The sequence below is a fragment of the Haemorhous mexicanus genome, chromosome 16 (genome assembly GCF_027477595.1).
Source record: "Haemorhous mexicanus isolate bHaeMex1 chromosome 16, bHaeMex1.pri, whole genome shotgun sequence".
In the NCBI taxonomy this organism is placed as follows: domain Eukaryota; kingdom Metazoa; phylum Chordata; class Aves; order Passeriformes; family Fringillidae; genus Haemorhous; species Haemorhous mexicanus.
In genome coordinates, this window is record NC_082356.1 from 15,053,679 (window position 1) to 15,077,001 (window position 23,323).

The 23,323-nt window shown below is 50.0% G+C and overlaps 2 protein-coding genes across 4 annotated transcripts in view; both read left to right on the top strand.

Annotated features, from left to right (window-relative positions):
• Positions 1–8,157: 8,157 nt before the first annotated feature.
• Positions 8,158–9,091, top strand: LOC132334773 (olfactory receptor 14A16-like). Its single transcript, XM_059860887.1, has one exon. It carries the CDS (start codon positions 8,158–8,160, stop codon positions 9,088–9,090), a length of 933 nt encoding a protein of 310 aa, XP_059716870.1. The 3' UTR covers position 9,091.
• A 13,379-nt stretch (positions 9,092–22,470) lies between these two features.
• Positions 22,471–23,323, top strand: part of LOC132334703 (hydrocephalus-inducing protein homolog) — a 59,036-nt gene continuing 58,183 nt past the window's right edge. For all 3 annotated transcript variants that reach the window (XM_059860789.1, XM_059860790.1, XM_059860791.1), the window contains exon 1: positions 22,471–22,637. The gene's annotated coding sequence lies outside the window, so the exon portion shown is untranslated. The remainder of the gene's footprint in view (positions 22,638–23,323) is intronic.

The following is a 23,323-nucleotide window of genomic DNA, read 5'->3' on the forward strand; positions in this document are numbered from 1 at the left end:
GACGAGACAGATTTTAATGATCAAAGAAAAAGCCTTCCTAAAACTAAACAATCATTTCAGCTAGCAATTATACTACTTATGCAGGTAAAATACAAGGCTTAACATTTCAGAGTTTATCTTAGCATTTTCCAGGGCGCCACTATCACTCATACTCCTCTTCCTCCTCCTACCCTAGGGAAGTAGATGATGCAGTGATTCCTTCTGTATGGGAATACCAGAGAAATCTAAATTGGCACAACCAGTGCATGTAGAGTTAAAGAAAGGGGCAAGGGCTGTACAAATCAAACAGTATCCCATAAAACCAGAAGCATGGCAAGGAATAGTAAAGACTATTGAGAAATTCTTGAAGTACCAAATTTTAGAAGAATGTGAATCAGAATTTAACACACCAATATTTCCAGTAAAGAAACCAAATGGAGAATATAGATTAGTGCAGGATTTGAGAGCAATAAATAAAATAAAGACATTTATCCAGTGGTAACAAATCCCTACACATTGCTAACATCCGTAAAAGAGATATATAAATAGTTTACTGTAATTGATTTAAAAGATGCCTTTTTCTGCATTCCCCTTGACAAAGAAAGTAGGAAACTGTTTGCCTTTGAGTGGGAAAACCCAGGGAACGGAAGAAAGACCCAGCTCACGTAGACACGATTACCACAAGGATTTAAGAACAGTCCGAGCTTATTTGGAAACCAACTGGCAAAGGAGCTGGAAATTTGGACGGAAAATGGGCAAGTACCAAGAGACCAATACCTATTGTTGCAGTATGTTGATGATATACTAATAGCTACAGAAGAAAAAGCAACCTGTACAAAAATAACCATTGAGATTTTAAATTCACTGGGAATGGGAGGTTACAAAGTATCCGGAGGAAAGGCAAAAATTGCCCAACAGACTGTGATCTACCTGGGATGTGAAATTTCACAAAGGCAATGAAAACTAGGTACTAACCGTAGCCAAGCTATCTGTGCTATTCCAGAGCCCCAGAACTCACATGAGCTGCGAGTCTTCCTCGGGATGGCAGGATGGTGTCGCTTGTGGATCATGGACTATGGACTGATTGCGAAACCCCTGTAGGAAGCTCAGAGGACGCAGCCATTCACCTGGGGCAAGCCACAGAAAGAAGCCTTCCTAAAACTAAAAAGGGCACTGACAACTGCTCCAGCATTAGGGTTACCTGATCTGTCTAAAGATTTTCAGCTCTTTGGACATGAAAGGCTACACCTAGCACTAGGAGTCCTGCCCCAATGTCTGGGAAGCTGGAAAAGGCCGGTGGGCTACTTTTCCAATCAACTTGGCAACATAAGTGCGGGGTGGCCTCCATGTCTGTGGGCGGTCGCAGCCACTGTGATGCTGATACAAGAAGCCAGGGAGCTTACTATGGGAAGACACATAGATATCTATGTACCACACATGGTAACCACTGTCTTAGAACAGAAGGGCGGCCTTTGGCTATCTCCAAACAGGATGATAAAATTCCAGGTAGTCCTGACTGAGCAGGATGATGTCACATTAAAAACAACTAACCTTTTGAATCCAGCTTTGTTCCTAGGTACCACAACTGAAGAAGGCCCATTAGAGCACGACTGTGTAGAGGTAATAGAGTACACCTATTCAGCAAGAGAAGACTAGAAAGATGTCCCACTAGAGCAGCCAGAGTGGGAGCTATTTACAGATGGGAGCAGCTTCGTGGAAAAAGGAACCAGATACGCTGGATATGCAGTAACAACAGTCAGCACAGTAGTAGAAGCAAAGGCATTACCACCAAATACATCTGCCCAGAAGGCAGAACTGGTTGCTCTAACCAGAGCACTAGAATTAGGTGAAGGAAAAAAGGTAAATACATGGACTGACTCAAAATATGCCTTTGGGGTGGTGCATGTACATGGAGCACTGTGGAAAGAAAGGGGATTATTGTCTTCTCGAGGTACACACATTAAACACCAAGATGCAGTCCTACAATTGATAAAAGCAGTACAAAAACCTGAGCAAGTGGCAATTATACACTGTAAAGCACACCAATCAGGAAACTCCAAAATCTGTGAAGGAAATCGAAAGGCAGACTGGGCAGCCCAACAGGTTGCTTGAGAGGTGCAAACAACAATGGCATTGATACCTTCAAAGCTCAATTTATCCCAATTTAATCTGCCCACAAAACCAAGATATTCAGTAGAAGATGAGAGACTGGCACGTTTTCTAAATGCACAAAAACTCGGAAGGATGGTATTTGACTGCACAAGGACAAATAGTGGTACCCCCCTTGATAATGAGAGAAGTTCTACAAATGAAACCTAACGAATGTTATTGGGGTGCAGAGGCATTGGTAAAATTGCTAAAGCAGAGTTTAATTTCGGTACGGATGTTAACAATGGCAAAATTAGTCATGTCAAAATGTGATATCTGCTTGAAAAACCACCCAGTGGCTAGGCGACAGGCACAGCTAGGAAGAATTTGGATAGGAATAGAGCCAGGAGACTTTTGGCAGGTAGATTTTGTAGAATTGCCAAGAACTCGAGGATACAAATACCTATTAGTAGGGGTTGACACATTTTCTGGATGGCCAGAAGTCCTTCCCTGTCGCACAAACCAAGCAAAGGAAACAGTTAAGTGGTTACTACAGGAAATTATTCCCAGGTTCGGGGTACCCCTAGGGGTATCATCAGATATGGGGCCCCATTTCATAGCTACAGTAGTAAAAGAGGTAAGTAGATTGCTGGGAATAACTTGGGACCTCCATACACCGTGGACACCCCAGTCAAGTGGACAGGTAGAGAGGATGAATCAGACACTAAAAAGGCAAATCAGTAAAATATGCCAAGAAGCCAAGCTGCAGTGGCCCCAGGCTTTGCCAATAGCACTGCTGAGGATTAGGATAAAACCTAGGAGTGGGATGTCAGTCTGTCCTTACGAGATATTGTATGGGAAACCATATGAATCTCCTGAGCCGCACCCTAATGTACATGTCACAGGAAAGCAGGAAGTGTATAATTATGTTCTGCCTCTTGAGAAAACTTTAGCTTGGCTCTGGAGCATCCTTGTGTGGAATAGACCTATAACTCTCCAGAACCCAATTCATAACATACTTCCAGGAGACAAGGTGTACATTAAAAAGTGGAACGAAGAACCGCTGAAAGAATAGTGGAATGGACCCTATCAGGTACTGCTGACCACCTTTACAGCAGTGAAAGTAGCTGGTGTGGACCCCTGGATTCACTATACCCAAGTGAAGAAAGTACATCCGGGATCACAGACTGTGTAAACTGAGGAACCGAGACTGTAGATAAGATGTGTTTAATTACTTTGAGAATGTTATTAGTAATTGTGCTAATGTTATGGTCATTAACGTCTTTGGGATGTGAGATGCAAAAAAATCATCTAACCACTCTTCATTCTAGAATGAAGAGAGAGGCAGACACACAAGTGATAAAAATTTCTAACGCAGTTCGAGCTGAGAATGTAATGATTAAATTAGTCAAAAATTTTGCCAAAATACAAAACACCAGTAGAATAACTGCCTGTCTGCTAATACCTAAGGCAGCAGGAGACCCAGTATATTGGAGAATCATGACATCAAAACTACCTGAAATACAAAAGAACAAAACAATTGCATGCAAACAAGTACTCGAACCGAGACAAGTGGTCAAGGAAACTTGGGAGAAAGTAAGAACATGGATGAGACTTATGAGCCAGAAAGATTGTATTCTAAGTGATGGCATACTAGGAACCTCTACGGGACAGTCAGGAGACACCACACAATGGCAATGCTATTTGCCACACTATAAAATGATCATAGAAAATCTACTCTGTTATAGGAGTGTGAGGTCAAGGATCAGAAAGATCAGATAGAGCCTTGGGATAGTGCGTGGTCTGTGAGTATACTTCAAAAATTCCAATCTATAGCAAACACCCCTTGGTGTATTAAGTGAGAAGGTTCTGAGAGTGAAACAGATCCAGCAGTAACGTACACTGCCACTAGTAGCAGAACGTGGGCAGACAAAGTAAGTTGGTGGGCATGCAATAAAATGTATGACTGCACTTCTGATGATGCAGAGATAAAACAGATGCCACCCCTGGCAATAGCCCTACAGATTGGTTGTGCTTGCAGAGGGATCAAACATAAACCAAGCAAAATGAATTGTAAAGTAGTTGTAGGATATACCAGGAGTACAATGAAAAGTCCAGGACAATTTGTATGGGCAACAAGCGATGGTACCTGGACAACACATCTGCCTGTAGATGGGAAAGTAAAGGAAATTACTTTGGGCCTCCCAGCCTTATGTCCAATTTAGAAAAAGTCCCCATTTAATGGAAAACATGAACTTCTGCAGATAAGAGCAAGACGAGAAGTTCTAGACAAAATGAAAATCCAGATGACACTTGGCAAGAACCCTCTAGTAGGGTGAAATTTGAGTGGGCCCTAGAGTCTTTGCTTGGTCCTATAGCAAACTATCAGAATAGAGAGATGCTGTACAAACTTACAGGTCAGGTAGATAGATTGGCAGGAGTCACCCGGGAAAGATTTAAAGAATTAAACGTACAATTACAAGCCACCACAAAAATGACTTTGCAAAATCGATTAGCCTTAGATTTGTTACTCCTGAAGGAGCATGGAGTATGTGGATTTTTAAAGAGACGAGTTGATCATTGCTGCGTTCACATCCCAAATGGAACTGCAGATGTAGAATATGACATCAATCAGTTGAAACAAATAGAGCATGAAGCACAAGAAGAGCAAAAGGATTTGACTACAAGCTGGTTAGGAAAAATCTTTAAAGGGTTAGGGTGGAATGTGAGTTCATGGATTAAATCTATCATTGAGAGTGTGATAATCTTACTAATTGTATTCTTAGCAATTTGGTTAGTTTACAGCATCTTAAAGGGAGAGATACAGAAGAAAACATCCTGGAACCAGAAAATAATAAAGGCACTGACACGAGATCCACGCCCACTATCTTCTGGTTCTCCAGCCCGTGATAGCATCCACAACAACTTTTACATCAACCCTGGATTTGAAGAACATCAAGTATAAATTGAGAAGTAAAGGACTGTAGCAAGTGAAAACATTTACACCTATAGTGAAGTGAAAATGCTTTCAGAGGTGGGAGAATGATACCGGGGCCCTGGGAAAATGTTAAAATAGACTCTAAAATGTCAGGTTTTGTGTTGCACCTGCGTAAGCAGTATGATAAATGATATAATTGTTAGATGTGATGATTGTTTAGTAATTAAATATAATATTGTATAACCATAAGAAGAATCATGAGGAACTATGTTGGAAATCTAAGGGGGGCTATGCTTGGCTGAAATCTATGTATACAATAGAACAATAGAACTTATATAACAAGAACGTTATATAACGGTAGAATATAAAAGCATGTTCATCTCGAATGTGTCCTCGGAGTCCGATTTGGGCTTGTAGCCCTGACACACAGAGCTCTTAATAAAAGCACCGACATAATCATTTTCTGTGATTATGTGTTTCTGAACGCTAACAGTGGTACCCACTGTGAAAGCCAATGCCAGTGTTGTGAGTAAATCATTTCTAGAATCCCATTATGCGATGGTAAACAGGATGGATTCAGACTGGGGAACTCATTTCACATCAAAGATATAAAAAATCAATGCCTTTCTGTTGTATTTCGATAAGCTCTTAATAAACTATTCAAATTTTTGATAGTGAAAAATCAATTCTCACATGGGGTTTGGGAATGTGAGGTAAGGTTGTCTACACTGGATCAGCTCCAAGGTACAATTTCCCTGACCTGGCCAGACCTCCTTAGAAGAGACCCTGGATCAATATCCATCACAGAATGCTGCAATCAACTTTCCTCTAAAGAGAACAGTAATAAAATACACTCTTTAAAAAAGGATTACATATTTCTTATAAGCTCTTTGAAATATTTCTCCGTAAGAGCAAAAGGAAAACTTCCTAAAGAACTAACTAGACCAGAGGGAAATCAAGGCAGAGCCACGGTTTGTCAGGACTTGCTTGAACCTAATGAGCCCTGTGGTGCATTTGGAGCAGAGCTCTGGAACCTCAGGGCTTGAGAGGAGATTGCACAAACCGTGGCAGGAGTCAAAGTCAGAAGAAAACAACAAAGTGTCCAAAGCATGAATGGGTCCCACTGAGGTCCATCCCCAACACAGGCTCCTCATGGACTCCTTGGAGGAGAGAATTGGAGGCCAGGATTGCAGAAAAAACTTCTCAGAGATTCAGTGTGGACAGGAAAATTCAAAGTACCTTAAAAAACCTTGAGTATTTCAAAGCATTAAAGCGCCCCACTGAGTGTCAGTCCAAAGCTCTCAAGGGACTCGTTAAAGCAGATAATTGGGGCCATGATTGCACAAACCTCTCCCAGAGTCTGTATCCAAAGGGAAACACCAAGTACCTTAAAAGAACTGAAGTACCTTGAAGCATTAATGAGCCCCACTGAGTGCTGTTACTGACAAAGCCTCTCCAGGGACTAATTACAGCAGCTAATTGGAGGCCATGATTGCAGAGACCTCTCAGAGACTCCAAGGCAAAAGCCAAACCCAAAGTCCTTTGAAAAACCTGTAGTCCCTGGGAGTATTAAGGAGCCCCCAGGGCCATTCCTGACCAGGCTCCCCAGGGACTCCTTCCAGCAGATCCTTGAGGCCACTGGGATGTGGGCTAGGGGGGGATGCTGAGGGCAGGACAAGGGGCTGACAGTGCCCAGCCTGGCTGGGGCTGTGCCAGGGAGGCCCCAGTGCCTCAGGACAAGGTGTCTCCTCCCAGCCCTTGGTGGCACAGACCCTGCTGTGGCCCAGGGCACCAAGAATTGGCTTCTCTTTGTCCCCAGCTGTCATCACTGCCTCTAGTTCTCTGCTCTGCCTGGAGCCTGGGGACACTTTCTCAGTGGTGTCCCTCAGTGGGAACCATTAAAAGTCCAAGAAATTTGGAGTTGGATTCAGACTTGGAGTTCTGGAGAGGTTTCTTCAGCTCCCTCTCAGGGACTGATGTTCAGGGCCTGAGCACAAAGCCCCAGAGGATCATTAAAGTCCTTGTGCTGTGTCTGTGCTGCTGAGTTGGGCTGGGCTCCTGGCACAGAGGCAGCTCCTGGTAACCAAGAAGAGCTTCAAAAGCACATTTCTCTTGATGAGCAGCTCTTCTGCCAGCCCAGCAGGGCTGGGGCACTGCCTGCAGCCACCCCGGGCACAGCACAGAGGCACAGAGAGCTTCAGTCAGTCAGGGCTGGGAAGGTGCTGAGAAGTGCCTGGGGCACAATCACTGCCAGCCCTTGGCACAGGAACCTCTGGCTGCAGGACAATGCAGCTGCAGCTCCTGCAGTGATCTCCTAAAGCCGGAACATCCCAATGTCTGCAGACTCTGTGAGTACATTCTCTGATTCTTTCTTGTGCAGAGCAGCCAGGGGTGCCCAGGGCTGTCCTGCAGAGCAGGGCCCTGCAGCCCAGGGTGCTGTGCTGGGCAGGGGCTCTGCTGCCTGCCAGGGACAGCTCTCAGCCAGCCCTGGCAGCTGCTCCCAGCACTAGGGGACAAGATCTGTGAGGAAAGAGACAGCTGGTAAGGCTTCGAAGAGTTCTCCTTGTGTGGTGAGGATGCTGCATTTTTCAAGATTGCTCCCAGCAGGATATTTAACTGCAGATTATACAGGGAGGATAGCAAGGGAGAGGTTGCATAAAAGGGGAAATCCTTTTTTTTTAATCTCCTGGACTGGGTTGCCAGGATGGGGAGCTGCACATAGATATTCATCTCTCATTTCAGGTGGAAAAAAAAAGAAATTTTCTCTCAGATCTGAATAAACCCAGCAGTGACAGAACTCAGCCCAGGGCCCCTCAGAGGCAGCATCAGTGTCACTTTTCAAACCTTCTCATGGTTGCTCTGATGTTACCATCAGAGCTTGTAGAGCCAGAGTTACCCATGGGCAGTGCCTGAGCTGGGAGGGGTCTTCAGGGCAGAGCTGAGCCCTCAGGGCTGGGCTCTGGCAACACTGGCAGGGCCTAGCCCTGGGCACAGGGAAGCAGCTGCTGGCAGGGACAGCTCCAGGCAGCAGAGCCCTGGGCAGGCAGTAGGGGAAAGTGCCCCCAAGCTGCGCTGGGATATTTAAAGTCCTCTCCAAACCCAACTATTCCATGATTACTTTTTATACAGATTGCCTTGCCAAGACACAGCAAATGTCCAACAGCAGCTCCATCAGCCACTTCCTCCTGCTGGCATTGGCAGACACGCGGCAGCTGCAGCTCCTGCACTTCTGCCTCTTGCTGGCCATCTCCCTGGCTGCCCTCCTGGGCAACGGCCTCATCATCAGCGCCGTAGCCTGCAGCCACCACCTGCACACGCCCATGTTCTTCTTCCTGCTCAACCTGGCCATCACTGACCTGGGCTCCATCTGCACCACTGTCCCCAAAGCCATGCACAATTCCCTCTGGGACACCAGGACCATCTCCTACACAGGATGTGCTGCTCAGCTATTTTCTTTTGTCTTTTTCATCTCAGCAGAGTATTTCCTCCTGACCATCATGTGCTATGACCGCTACGTGTCCATCTGCAAACCCCTGCACTACGGGACCCTCCTGGGCAGCAGAGCTTGTGCCCACATGGCAGCAGCTGCCTGGGCCAGTGCCTTTCTCTATTCACTGCTGCACACAGCCAATACATTTTCCCTGCCCTTGTGCCATGGCAATGCCCTGGGTCAGTTCTTCTGTGAAATCCCACAAATCCTCAAAATCTCCTGCTCCAAATCCTACCTGAGGGAATTTGGGCTCATTGTGTTTTCCATTCTTTTACAATTTGGCTGTTTTGTGTTCATTGTTTTCTCCTATGTGCAGATCTTCAGGGCCGTGCTGAGGATCCCCTCTGAGCAGGGACGGCACAAAGCCTTTTCCACCTGCCTCCCTCACCTGGCCGTGGTCTCTCTGTTCCTCAGCACAGCAGTGTTTACCTACCTGAAGCCCTCCTCCATGTCCTCCCCATCCCTGGATCTGGCCCTGTCAGTTCTGTACTCGGTGATGCCTCCAGCCCTGAACCCCCTCATCTACAGCCTGAGGAACCAGGAGCTCAAGGCTGCAGTGTGGAGACTGATGACTGGATGCTTTCAGAAACATTAAACTGCTGGCCAATTTCTGCCAATCGCTTGTAACAAAAGTCATCTTTGATACTTCTTGTTGGCTTAATTTGGGGAGTTCTTTTTCTTTGTTTTACTTTTTTCACATTGTCCACAAATAAATGTCATTGTTTGTACCATTTGTCATTTTGTTTCTCTCCACCTTCCCTGTGGCCACCGACCGTGTCAATGATGGGCTGTGCTCTCAATAGCTTTAAAGGAACTAAAGGATCTCTCCCAGCAAAGTTTTCTGCACAGATGCCCTTCTGTAGCCTTCTCTGGAGCTGCAGCAGCAATGTCTGTGTGCAGAGCTGGGGGCAGATCAGTGCTGGCACAGCAGCTGTGCCCAGCAGCAGCAGCACTTGGTGTTGCCAGTGCTGCTCCCGTGGCCCTGCCCCGCTGCCCTGGTGGCCCTGGTGCTGCTGTAGGGCCTGAGTGCTCTCGGGACTGGGCACAGTCCTGGGGGTGGCAGTACCAGGGCTGCAGCAGGGACAGGCCATGTAATATAAATAATTTGTAATAAAAAACATCTTAGATAGTTTTATTGGGTTTGGTTGTGGGTTTGTTCTTTTTTTCCCTATGTTTTAGTTTTTTACTATTGTCCACAAAGTTAAGCCATTGGTTTTGCCGTTTCTCATTTGGTTCTCTCCACCTTTCCAGTAGCCAGAGTGTGTCAATGAGCAGCTGTGTTCTCAGTGCCTTTAAAGGAACTAAAGGATCTCCCAGTAAAGTTTTCTGCAGAGATGTCCTTTTGTTGCCTTCTCTGGAGCTGCTGCAGCAATGTCTTTGCAGAGCTGGGGGCAGATCAGTGCTGGCACAGCAGCTCTGGTCCTGCTGGCCACACCATTCCTGATCCAGGCCTGGAGCCATTGGCCTTCTTGGCCATCTGGGCACACTTCTGGCTCATGTCTAGCCTGCTGTCCATCACTCCCTGCAGGTCCCTTTCTGCCTGGCTGCTGTCCAGCCACTCTGTCCCCAGCCTGTAGTGCTGCAGGGGTTGTTGTGGCCAAAGTGCAGGATGTGGCACCTGGACTTGTTAAACCTCACCTTGTTTGATTTGGGCCCTGGATCCAGCCTGTCCATGGCCTTGTGCAGAGCCCTCCTACCCTCCAGCAGATCAACACTCACACCCAGCTTTGTGCCATATGCAAAGATATGATTGGTTCCATGGGGCCCCTCAGTGTCACAATGGCCTCTGGGTTACACCAAGCCCTGCACTGTCACACTGGTCTCATTGGATCCATGAGACCATGCAGAGCAACAATGGTCTCCTTGGTTCCGTGGGGCTTCACAGTGTCACAATGTTCTCATTGGTTCCACAGTTTCACAGTGGCCCCTTGGTTCCATGGGGCCCCAGGGTGTCACAATGGCCCCATGGTTACATGAGGTCCCACACTGTCACAATGGTCTCTGTGCTTCCTCAAGTCCCCCCAGTGTCACAATGGACTCCTTGATCCACAAGGCCACACAGTGTCACAAGCCTTCCAGATTCCTTGAGGCCCCTTAGTGTCACAGTGTCCCCTTGGTTACACAGGATCCTGCAGTGTCACACTGTCCCCTTGGTTCCATGGGGCCCCACAGTGTCAGAACGACCCCTTGGTTCCACTGGGCCCTGCAGTCTCCCAATGGTCTCCTTGGTTTTGCAGTGCCAAAATGGTGAAACCCCTTGGTTACACAAGGCCCTGATGTGTCACAATGGCCTCTGTGGTTTCACGAGGACACAGAGTGTCACAGTGAAGACCCTGGTTCCATTTGGCTCCACAGGATCACAATGGACCCCTGGTTCTACGGGGCTGCCCAGTGTCACCATGGTCCCCTTAGTTCCACAAGGCCCTGCAGTGTCACAATGGCCCCTGGCTTCCCCAGAGTGTCCCAATCATCACAGAATGACAGAATCAAATAGGCTGGAAAAGACCTTTGGGATCATCAAGTCCAACCAATGCCCTAATACTGCCTTGTCACCCAGACCATGCCACTAAGTGCCACTGGAGAGGGACTGTGACTGTGCCACCTCCTCCCTGGCCAGCCCATTCCAAAGCCCACTCACCATTTCTGTGAGGAACTTCTTCCTATTGTCCAGCCTAAACCTCCCCTGGTGCAGCTTATGGCTGTGTCATCTTCTCCTGCCCTCCAGCAGATCCACATTCACATCCAGCTTGGTGTCATCTGCAATTTGTGAATGGTGGAGTCGATCCTCTCAGCCAGACCATCAGTGAAGATATTAAACAGGACTGAGCCCAACACAGATCCCTGGGGGACACCACCAGTGCCTGGACACCAGCTGGGTGCAGCACCATCCCCACCACTCTCTGGGCCCGGCCTCCAGCCAGTTCTTAATTCTGCCAGTGAGGAGGAAACCTGCCCAAGCTGTGTGCTGCAGTTTTTCCAGGGAATGCTGTCAGAGACAGTGTCAAAGGCTTTGCTGAAGTCCAGATAGACACACCCACAGCCTTTCCCAGATCCACAGGTAGGTTACCTGGTCATAAAAGGAGACCAGGTTGGTCAGGCAGGATCTGCCACCCCTAAATCCATGCTGGCTGGCTCTGATCCCTCAGCCATCCTGTGGATGCCCTGTGATGGCACTCAAGGTGATCTGTTCCATAACCTTGCTGGGCACCCAGGTCAGGCTGACAGGCCTGGAGTTCCCCAGATCCTCCTCCCAGCCCTTCTTGGGGATGGGGTCACACAGGCACCTCCAGTCCTCTGGGGCCTCCTTACTGAGCCAGGACTGATGGTAAATGATGGGAAGCAGTTTGAGAAGCTCATCCACCAGCTCCCTCATGCCTCTAGGATTGATCCCATCCGATCCCATACACCTGTGAGCATCTGAGTGGCTCAGTTGCTTCCATCTGGATTACAGGGGAATCTGTAATCTTTCTGCTCCCTGTGCCCTTCTACCAGCTCAGGAGAACACTGGTCCTGAGGACAACTTGTCCTAATACTGAAAATTGAGACAAACAAGATATTAAGTAGTACAGCCTTTTCCTTATCTTTAGTTATTATAGTCTCCACTGCAATCAATAAAGAGTAGAGGTTCTCCTCCCTCCTTTTGCTATAAATTTTTTATTAAAATTTTCTTTTTGAAGCCACCAGGTAAAGTTCTAATTGAGCTTTTACGTCTCATCTTTCCTTTCTTCATAACCTAATGTCAACCTTAAATGCTTCCTGAGTTGCCATTCCTTTTTACCCTTGGCTTCCCACAAAAGCACCATGTGGAGCCAGGACAGTGATTTTCCTCACTTGCTCATCTTTTGCCATACTGGGACAGGCTACTCCTTCCCCCTTAAGATTACTTTCTTGAAATGTGTCCATCCTCCCTGGACCCCTTTGTTTTTAAGGTCTGTTTCCCTTAAAAAAATCAGGACCTGATTCAGTACACCCCAAACCAGCATCCTAAACAGGCCAAAGTCTGCCCTTCCTAATTCCAGTGTAGAAGTTTTGTTGCTGCCGCTCCTTATTTCACAGAAGGTCACAGAGTAGGCTATGACATCACAGAATGGGGTATATGAAGTCATTGAGTAGCTATGACATCATAGACTGCCTCTGTGGTTTCACAGAGCAGTCTGTGACATCACAGAGCAGAGGTCTGACATCACAGAGCAGACTATGACATCACAGAGTTGGCTGTGACATCAGAGAGCAGCTGTGTGACATTAGAGAATGAGCTGTGATCTCAGAGAGCAGGCTGTGACCTCACAGAGCAGACTGTGACGTCACAGAGAGGCTGTGTGACATCCCAGGAGGCCTGTGTGAAGTTACTGGGTTGGTCACTCTGCCCCAGCACCCCCTCACAGTTTCTCCCAACAAGTCCAAGGCTGTTCATGCCCAGCGGGGTCCCTGTCCCCCGGGATCCCCCCAGCCCACCTGAATCCACAGCCTCTACCAAAGGATGTTCCACAGGATCCACCCAAGAGCCTGAAATGGGGGCAAGGGGCTGGGCTGTGTGACCAGGACATCAAGGACGTGGATTATCCAGGTCACTGTGGCCTGCTTTGTGTTCCCCAGGGCAGGAAAGATTTCTGGCAGCTGCAGCAGGGTCTGAGAAGGGCCTTCAAGGTGGGGCTGGAGCCCTTGGGCTGTGAGCAGAGGCAGAGGGAGCTGGGCTTGTCCAGCCCGGAGCAGGGAAGGCTGAGGGGCTCCTCATCCCAGCCTGGCAGTGCCTGTGAGGAGGTGATGGAGAACACAGAGCCAGGCTCTTCACTGGGGGGCCTGGTGGGAGACAGAAGCCAATGGGTGGGAGGGGAAAAAGGGGAGATCAGCCAGGACAGGAGGAGATGAAATGAGTCAGGCTGGTTTCAGCATTTCCTCAACACCAAGAGCAGCCTGACCTCCCTTCTCCATCCAACACTGACAGCTTTGCAAATCAGGAATTCTTTGAGCTGTTTTGCCCCCACTCCAGGACGAGCACCCTAATACAACAACTTAATTGTGTTTATATCTATCACAGAACCACCTTTGTCTAAAATTAATTTTAGTACGGAAATCCCTTGTGGATAGGGGACTCATCAGATGCTGCTGGGATGTTGCACATGGCTCAGGGAAGAATGTGATTTTTATTAAACTGTGTCCTGTTCAACTATGGTCTGTTGGCCATGAAGAGAAACTTTCTGTGCCTCTGAGTCTCACCAGTGTCCTTTTTTCCCCAAAGGACACAAACCTGATGAGTTGTGGTTCCCACTCCAGTGGTGGCACTGGCACCTCCCTCCATAGCCAGAGCAGAGCTCCTTTGTCCCAGAAAGTGCCTGGCAATGCTGGGATGAAGGAAACAGGACAGGCTGTGGGGATCAGGGGCATGGCACGGCCAGGGATTTGCGGTGGTTGTGAGCCCAGGGCAGGACCCGGCACTTGGCCTTGGTGAACCTCATCCCATGGTCCTGGGCCCATGGCTCCAGCCTGTCCTGATCCCTCGGCAGAGCTTGCTGCCCTCCAGCACAGCCACACTGCCACCCAGCTTGGGCTCACCTGGGAACTGACTGAGGGTATCCTCAATGGCTACGGCCAGATCAGCAATAAAGAGATTTCACTGACCTGGCCCCAGTCTTGAGCCCTGGGCACACCCCTGGATGTGACTCCATTCCTCAGCTGCTCTGAGTGCCAGGGCTTGGATGGTTGGAAATGGTGGGGTAGGGTAGGGACAAGGTCTGATTGATTGTCAGCCATGAAGGGTCTTGATTTTCATATCATTGCAAACTGCATCAGGAGGTGCTGGGGATCAATATCAACTGGGGATTGCTGACATCAATCTCTAAACAGGAAAAGAAAACCTAACAGGACAAAACAATTCTCTGTTCATTCTTTTCCATATAGTATATTCACTTTGAATACACTTCTGAAATCTGTATAATTGTCCACAGAAGAATTGAGAACTTGAATTATTCCCAAAGGGTTTTCATGTTTGGGTGTTTTGAGCAAATGTTTATGAGCTTTTCCCACTAAATTCCTGAACTGAAGAGATTTAGAAAGAAGAGGTGTCTGGAGTAACAAAATTCATCAGTAACCTCCCAGTGGCTGATGATCCACCCCCATCAGAGCAGCAATGAACAGAAATGGGCACAGCTTTGTGGCTGCCCCAGCTTTGGCATGGGCCCTGGGCTTGGAGCAGGAGCAGTTCCGGAGGGCCCCAAGGCCGGGGCTCTTGTGCTGCCCTGGCAGGTGGGATGGCAGCAGGGGCTGCAGAGCTCTCAGCACCTCAGCCAGAGGGGAGCAGGGCACCCAGGGAGCCTCCTTTGGCCTTGGCCAAGCCCCTTCCCCCATGGCTGGGGCTGAGTCCTGTGGGAGCTGCAGCTGCTGCTGTGCCCTGGCCAGGGGCTGAGGCCGTGGGGCAGTGCCCAGAGCAGCCTGGCCTGAGCAGAGCTGTGGGGCCAGAGCCGGCTGGGCTGGGCTGGGGAGAGGCCCTTGGTGCTGCCCAGAGCTCAGGGCAGCTGGGAGAGCTTGCAGGGAGCTGGGCTGGGCTCAGAGAGCCTGGCCCAGACACCATCAGTGTCCATCTCAGCCTGGCTGAGCGCGCAGGGGCAGGACTCAGGCCAGGCCTTGTGGGGCAGGGCCAGCGCCTGTGCCAGGCATTGAAAACAGGCAAGTGGCCCAGAGAGGAGGCTGCTCTGTGCCCTTGGGGGCATGGACAGAGCAGGGAGGGGGCCCAGGACATTTGTCAGCACCAGCCTCTCTCCCCAGCCCTTGGCAGCCCTGGCTGCTGAGCCCAGCTTTGCCCTGGGCTGAGTTTGGCTGTGGCCCAGCTCCATCCTCCTGCAGGGCTCAGGGCCTGTTCCCAGCCATGGCCAGCCCTGGCTGCCTCTCTGCTGGCCCAGAGACCGGCAGAGCCCGGGGCAGGGCTGTCTGTGCAGGCCCACAGGTGCCACGGGCTCTGCAGGAGCTGGCAGAGGCTGCCCAGCAGGGAGGCCATGGGGCACAGAGCCCCAAGGCTGCTGTGGCCACCACGGCACAGGGGCCGTTCCCAGCATCAATGCTCCTGGCCTGTGCTGGGCCTGCACAGGGGCTGGGCCACCATGGCTGGGCCAGCACAGGGCCACAAAGGGGCCACGCAGCCCCTGCCGGGGCTGACAGCAAGGCCAGGCACTGACAGGGAATTTCTGAGCGTGGCCTGCACTGGCCAGGGCTGACTGTGCCAAAGGCAGAGCTCAGCTGCCCTTGGGGGCTGCAGAAACAGTCCAGAGCCCAAAGAGCCTCCATGGCTGTGCTGGAGACCAAGGCTGGAGGAGGGAAATGCAGGGCTGCTGTGGGATGGGGAGGGCATTGAATTCCAGCACACACCTCAGTTCCCTGATGATCCTGGCACCATGCTGGGCCCTGTTTCTGACAGGAGCAGAGCGGATGTTTATGGGACAGGAGCCCTGTGGGGCTGTCAGGGACCTTCAGCTTGCAAGGTGCTCTGCTCTCCCTCAGGTGCTCTCAGAGAGATCCAGTCCTAGCTGGGCACCTCAGGGCTCAAGTGGCACTGCCTGTTCATGGGGACACAACTATGTCTGCCTGGAATGGGGCATGGATGTTAATACCTGTTAGTTTCATAATGTACAAGCAAATCTTTATTATCTGGGTCATTTGAGTACTTTTAAGTAATGGCAAAGTTTTCCAACCAGGAACATGAATTTCTTGGTGGTGTACTGATGGCAGGAGGAGAAATACTGATCTTGACTTCTACTGGTGGCACCAATATTCTGTTTGTTACTTTATCTCTCTTTTCCTTCAGGTCTTTCCAGCCCTCTTGCCTAAATGCCCATGTCTAAGGACATCTCTTCATTTATCGCAAAAGGATCTATGTACTTGTACTGCTCTCTGATTTCCTCCTCCAGGTGCTCTCTAGTCATTCAAGTGCCTCTCAAGTGCCTCTCACTCATTCAAGTGGCTTCATCCTTTGAGCTACAAGAAAATGCCCAATATTCCTGAATTTCAAATAAATATATAATAAATATAATCTTAATTGTGTTTATATCTATCACAGAATTACCTTATGTCTCTGTCTAAAACTGTTCCTGTACAGAAATCCCTTGGGGATGGGGGACATGTCAGATGCTGCTGATGAAATAGAGATTTTTGGAATTCACTTGAGTTAGCAATATGAACTAAGCATTTAAAGTTTAGCCTGTAGAACTATGTGTTGAATTTTAACCCTTTTACTTAAGAAACCTCTGCCATGGTACAAAGGGCATAGAAAAAAGCAAATTTCTGAAGCTTCTTGCAGAATGATCAATACCAGAGGAGACCAAGGGATGCAAAGAACCCAGATAAAGGAGCTCCTCTGTCTCCAAGCTGATCAAGGCCGACAGACATACTCAGATAAGCACCAAAGGACCAAGAGCCCACGCGCAAAGGAGAAAAGTTCAAAAGTTCAGTCATGAGGAAGACCATGGCCTTCAGCCTCAGAGACCACCGAGAGATCCCCGTGCGACCACCACAGCAAACAAAAACAATGCATGCACAGAAGGCGTGGATCTGATTACCATGTGAGGTGAGGATAGGCAGGGCCAATGGTTGAATATGCATGAAAAAGTTGCGCAATGTATTGCATATGGAATACCTTTGTGAATAAAAATGTGGGTCAGACTGAGGCTCAGGGCTCAAGTTTTCATGAGAGCTATCTCTCTTGTGCGGGGCGCTGACAAACATACTCACTTCATAACTATCTCTGGTTGTGGAGCTTATTTATTCCGCATATCGCTTCACTGGGACATCCCAGAGAGCTGAGGGAAGAGCTGTGATGGTTATCAAACTGTATCATGTTCAGCCTCTGTTTGTTGGCAAGAAACAAACTGGTGCCTCTGAGTGTCACCAGTCCCTGGGCCCAAAGGACACAAACCTGATGAGTTGTGGTTCCCACTGCAGGGGCACTTGGACCTTGGCTCTGCACAGCAGAGCTCTTCATCCACTTTCTTTTCCTCCCTCTGGGCATGCAGGGAGCTCCTGACTTCAGCATGTGACTCCTGTGTGTACAAAGAGCAAATCTGGGCAGAATTGGGACAGGGAGGGTTTGGGGGGACCTTGGGATCTGTGCTGGGCACAGAAGGTGTTTTCCATTGCTCTAAACTGTCTGCTCTGGAAAGTGATTTAATATCCAGCAGAGGAATGACTTTTGCATTTGATGGAGCTGTGCCTTCCCTTGGCTTCGTTGGCTGACAGGAAATGAACATCCCTCTGTGTCTCGGGCAGCTCCTTCTCCAAGGAAAGCAGGTGGGAGTGGGAGCCAAGGAGCTGAAAGCTGCAGGTGCAGCCTGGGCTGGAGAGAGCTCAGATTTGCACAAGGCTGCTCTGAGTGCCAGGGCTTGGATGGGGGAAATAGTGGGCTGGGGGTAGGGACAGAGTCTGATTGTCAGGCATAAAAGGTCTTGATTTTCATCTCTATTCAAACTGCATGAGGAGGTACCTGGATTCAATGTCAATTGGAGATTGCAGATATCAATGTATTAACGGGGAAAAAAACCTAAACAGGACCTAAAAAATGTTTTTTCACTGTCTTTTTAAATAGAATATATTCAGTTTGAATACACTTCTGAAATCTGTCAAATTAACCACAAATGATTTTGAAACTTAAATAAAATTGTTCCCAGAGGCATGGCTTGTTAAGGTGTTCTGAATGTTAATGAGCCCTGGGACACTGAATTCCTGCACTGAAGTGCTGAAGGCTGAACAAGCCTCTGGAGCAGTGAAATGCAGCAGCAGCCTCCAAGTTGCTGAGGATGTCAGCAGCCCCCACTGAGGCCATCCCTGCCCAGAGCCCGTGGGGGAATGGGCAGACAAGGAGAGCGTCCCCGGGGCTGGGGCAGCACAACTCAGAGGCACCAGCGGCTCCAGCTGGGAAATGGAGTGTGGAATGGGGCTGGGAAAGCCCTGCCTGGACTGTGCCAAGCAGGACAGACCAGCCCTGACTCCCATCCACTAATAAACTCCCACAATGAGACATTTGAAAGGAATTACAGTTGTTTGCGTAATCTGAGTTGGACGCACTGGAGAAATACCAACAAGAGATTCTCAGGAGCTCAAAACAACCAAACAGCCTTTACTGGGAACTTTGGAAAATCAGAAAAACTTTGGCAAAAGGTTTAATACAACATTCAATCAACAAAAAACACTTCTCAAAACATTACCTTGGCCCATTCAACTTCACAAACTCTGAGCCCGTTCAATTTGAAGGTAAATAAAATTTCCAAGAGGACTGAAATAGAAGACGACAGACACACAGATAAAGACAAAAAAGATACAGAGAAGCACACACACAGCTACCAACTCCTGCATTCCAGCAGTGTTCAGATGGAAATTCCAAGAGGAGGTAGGGCCAAGATTTGTGCCTGCCGTGTGGTCAGCCTTAAATAGCCCTTGGTCTTCCTGGGCCCTTCCCCCAGGTGGGCCTTGGGCTCATTTGGTCACTCAGGAGCTGGGCTGGGGGCTCCAGAGGTGGCTGTGGAGCATTGCCTGTGCTGTGCTAGGGACTGGCAGACACTTCTGGGCTGGGATAGAGGCTCTGGGGGCATTGGGGTTCCAGGGCAAGGCAGGGCTGGGGTTCCAGGGCAGGGTAAGGCTGGACCTGCCCCTTCCTCCCCCCTGCACAAAATGTTTCCAGCCAACAATCTCCTCCAGTCTGTCACAACAGGCAATGTTGGAGGCTAAATCCCAATTTGACCATGGGCACCTGGAGGAGGACTGTTCTTTTCCACAGGAAGGAAAGCACAGAGCCCCAGTGTTTGGAGGGCAGTTGAGAGCCTCACTAGGCCAAGGCCAGACAGACTTGTCAGTTATGACAGATGTTGTCTGGGGGCACACTCTTTGGATATAGGGAATTTTGGAGGTAGAACCCAATCTTGGCCATGGGTGCCTGGAGAAACTGGTAGTGACTGGGTCTACACTGGGGGCAACTGGGATTGACTGGGAGCATGGTGGGGGAGACTGGGATCAGAGTGGATTCATACTGGGATCATACTTGGAGTGACTGAGTCTACGCTAGAGGCCACGGAGAGCAAGTGGGATGAGACTAGGAGCAAATGGGACCAAGCTGGGACCATGCTGGCATCAGAGTAGGATCATACTAGGAGTGACTTGGTCTCTGCTAGAGGCAACTGGGATCACACTGGGAGGAAATGGGACCATGCTGGGGACAAATGGGATCATACTGGGAGCAACTGGCACCACACTGAGGGTAACTGGGGTCATTCTGGGATCATACTGGAAGTGACTGGGAGCAGGCTGAGGGCAACTGGGACCATGCTGGGGCAACTGGGATTACAGGAATTGACTGGAATCATGCTGGAGGTGATTTGGCATGGCTATGAGAAACTGGAATCATATTGGAAGCTACTGGGAACAACTGGGAGTGAGTGGAAACTTATTGGGGACAACTGGGACATACTAGGAGAGACCAGGAGTGATTGGGATCACAGGGGAACCATAAAGGAAATTACTGGAATAATACTGGGAGCATCTGAGAGTGACTGGAATAATACTGTGACTGGAATCATACTGGGTGACTTGGAGATACTGGGACCATACTGGGGGCAAATGGCACCATACTGAGAGTGACTGGGTTCATCCTGAAATCAAACTGGGAAGGACTGGAACCATACTGGGAGTGCCTGGAACTATAGTAGAGGTGAATGGGAACACTTGGGACCATGCTGGGATCATACTGGGAGTGACTGGGATGATACTGGGATCATACTAAGTGTAACTGGAAGTGACTGGGACCATCCTGGGGGTGACTGGGAGCCACAGGGCCCATGCTGGGAGTGACCTGGGGGGAACTGGGAGAACTGGCCCAGCTGGGGCTCAGTGTTGTTCTCCCCCAGGGCTGCCCCAGGTCCTGCTGCCAACCCTGGCACCACAGAGCTGAGGGACAGGGGACAGCCGAGGGACAGGGCATAGCCGAGGGACACGGGACTGGGGACAGCTGAGGGACAGGACACAGCCAGGGCACAGCTGAGGGACAGGGCACAGCAAGGGAACACGGCCTGGCCGAGGGACACTGAGCTCCAGCACTTTGGGCTGTTGCCCTTGGGCTCCCAGCATAGGCCAAGGGGAAGAATCCCCTCCAGGATCTGTTGTTTGCTTTAAGCTTTGCTCTGGAACATTCCGCAGGAGCCCCTGCAGTGGCTGCAGCCTGGCCGGGTGGCTGGGGCCACCAAAGCTGCCCCGGCAGTGCCCTCCTGCTCTGGGCAGGGCACAGAACAGCCAAGGAAAGGCCTGTGCTAGGCTCAGGGCAGGGACAGGGCACTCCCCTGGCACTGCCACAGGCACAACAGAGCTGGCCTGGGCAAAGGATTGGGATCGATGTCCCATGGAATCCCAGTAGGGATTACTTCTCATTGCACTGCTGCCATTGGATTGGTCATCAATTCAAGTCATTTCCCCATGAAATTCCCATGGCAGCAGGTTAGGGGGAGATTTTCCATGGAATTCTCACCTGACTTGGATGAGAGTGAGATCTGGCCATGGAAATTCCATGGCAATTCCTGCATTCCCAAGTCCCCCATTCCCACAGGAATTGCCCTTCCCCTCATACACCCACCTTTGTGCCCCAGAGCCTCCCGACCATATCTGATATATTTTGGGGACCCTTCCACACAGGTGTGTCCCAGGTAATGCTCCACCTGCTCCACCATGATCCCTTTGGATTCCCAGCGCCTCTGGGTGATCCAGGTGGCACCGTGGGACCCTGCAAAGCTCTCAGATCCAAGCTGGAAGAAGATGAAATCCCAGCCCTCGTAGCCATACCCGTGGGATCCATGGACGCTCCGTTGTACAGGAGGTCACGGCTGGAAACCACCTGCAGCGTGTGGAGACCTGGGAATGAGGAGAGAATGGACCAATGGAGTCATGTCCCAGCCCCAGGGAGCCCCCTGGAGCTCCCTGGATTCCCATTCCAGCCCCATAGATCCTCCCCATCCCCAGAGATCCCATCCCAGCCCCTCAGAGTCCTCCATTCCCACAGATCCCAGCCCAGCTCCCAGCTCCCCCCAGTCCCCCTGCTCTGGTTGTACCGGCCCCGTCTCCAGGGCACTGTTGGCCACGGGCCGGTTCCTGTCCTTGGGCCGGGGCTGGCTCTCCCAATATCCCAGGTGTGGCTATCCCAGTATCCCAGGTGTGGCTATCCTGGTATCTCAGCTCCGGCTATACCAATATATCAGCTCTAGCTACCTCAATATCCCAGCTCTGGCTATCCCAATATCCCAGGTATGGCTATCCCAATATCTCGGCCCAGGCCATCCCAATATCCCAGCTCTGGCTATCCCAATATCCCAGGTATGGCTATCCCAATATCTCGGCCCAGGCCATCCCAATATCCCAGCTCTGGCTATCCCAATATCCCAGCCCTGGCTATCCCAATATCCTGGCTCAGCTCCCGCCCCCATCCCCGCTCTCTGCGGCTCCATCCGGCCCCGCTCGCTGCCCCAGCGCTCGCAGGGGGTCCCGTCCACGTCCCCCACAATCAAGGATTGGGGGACTGTGGGAATCCATAAAATCAGAGGGTTTTGGGAAAGCTGCAAAAGGCAGGCCTCAGAGACAGCAGAACTGTGATTAGAGCTAAGCAGGAGCCATGAGATAGGTCAGCAGAAAAATTATTTAAAAAGTAGAAAAGCAAGGACAAGTAGAACAATGGTCCGTGTGTTAACGCTTGTCTAGGATAACTTCCAAAGCTGCAGAAAAGTTTATCTAGCAAGATATTAGGAAGTTTGAAGGTTAATAATGGACCTCTTTGCATTGTGCTTTAAGGCTTACAAGCAAGCATTGTATTCGAAAGAAGCAAGCATTGTTTTAACCAAAGGTACGTGTGCTTATAGTGGTTGGATGCAATCACTGTCAATATGCTTCTGCTTTGTGTGATTGGTCAAAAAAGTTATAAAGTAAGTTGTAACATTAAGTTCTTTGTCTGCTGCCTGGGATGTGAGCTGCTGGCATCTTCCCATTGTCATAACCATGTAATGAGACTGATGCTGAAAAATAAAACAGCTCAAGGCACATTCCACAGCAGTCCCATCCTGTTCGTGCTCTGTATATAGCCCCCGGCTGGCGATAGGGGACCCCCAGGCCGGGCTCCAACGCCACTCCCAGGTACTGCAGGGAGGGGAGAACTGGGGGGACAGGGAGATTTGGGGGAGCTGGGGGGCTGTGAGTTTGGGGATCCAGGGGGATCAACCGGCCAAGGAAAGGGGGGACATGAGCTGGCAGAGCTGGGAAGGAGGTTCAGGGGCTCAGAGCCAAGGAAAGGGGGTGCAGGGACTGGGAGAGCTGGGATGGGTGTCCAGGGAATCCTGTGCTCAGGAAAGGGGGTGCCAGGGCTCCTCAGTGGGAGGAAAGGAGGGGCTGGGGGCTGGGAAAGGCAGGAATGAGGGCCCAGGGGTCCCAGGTCAGAGAAAAGGGTTGGGCTGGGACAGGCAGGGGCCAGGAAAAGGTTGAGTTGGTGCTGGATAAGGGGGTGCAGGGGGGGTCTCATTGCCCAGCAAATGGGTAAAAGGGCATCTTGGTTCTCAAGAATTAGGGTGCAGGGGGGTTTCAGGGTCACAGAAATGAGGAGGTGCAGGGACGTGGAAAGGTAGAAAGGAGTTCCAGGGGGTCCTTGAGCCCAGGAAAGGGAAGTCCAGGGTTTCCCAAAAAGGGGGGACCAGGGCGGAGACATACAGGATGTTTGGGAAGGGGGAGTTCAGGGGGTCTCTGGTTTTGCAGAAAGGTGAGGCTGGGAAAGGTAGGAGGGGGGGGGGGGCAAGACATTCCAAGGCATTCCTGGGTCAAGCCTATGC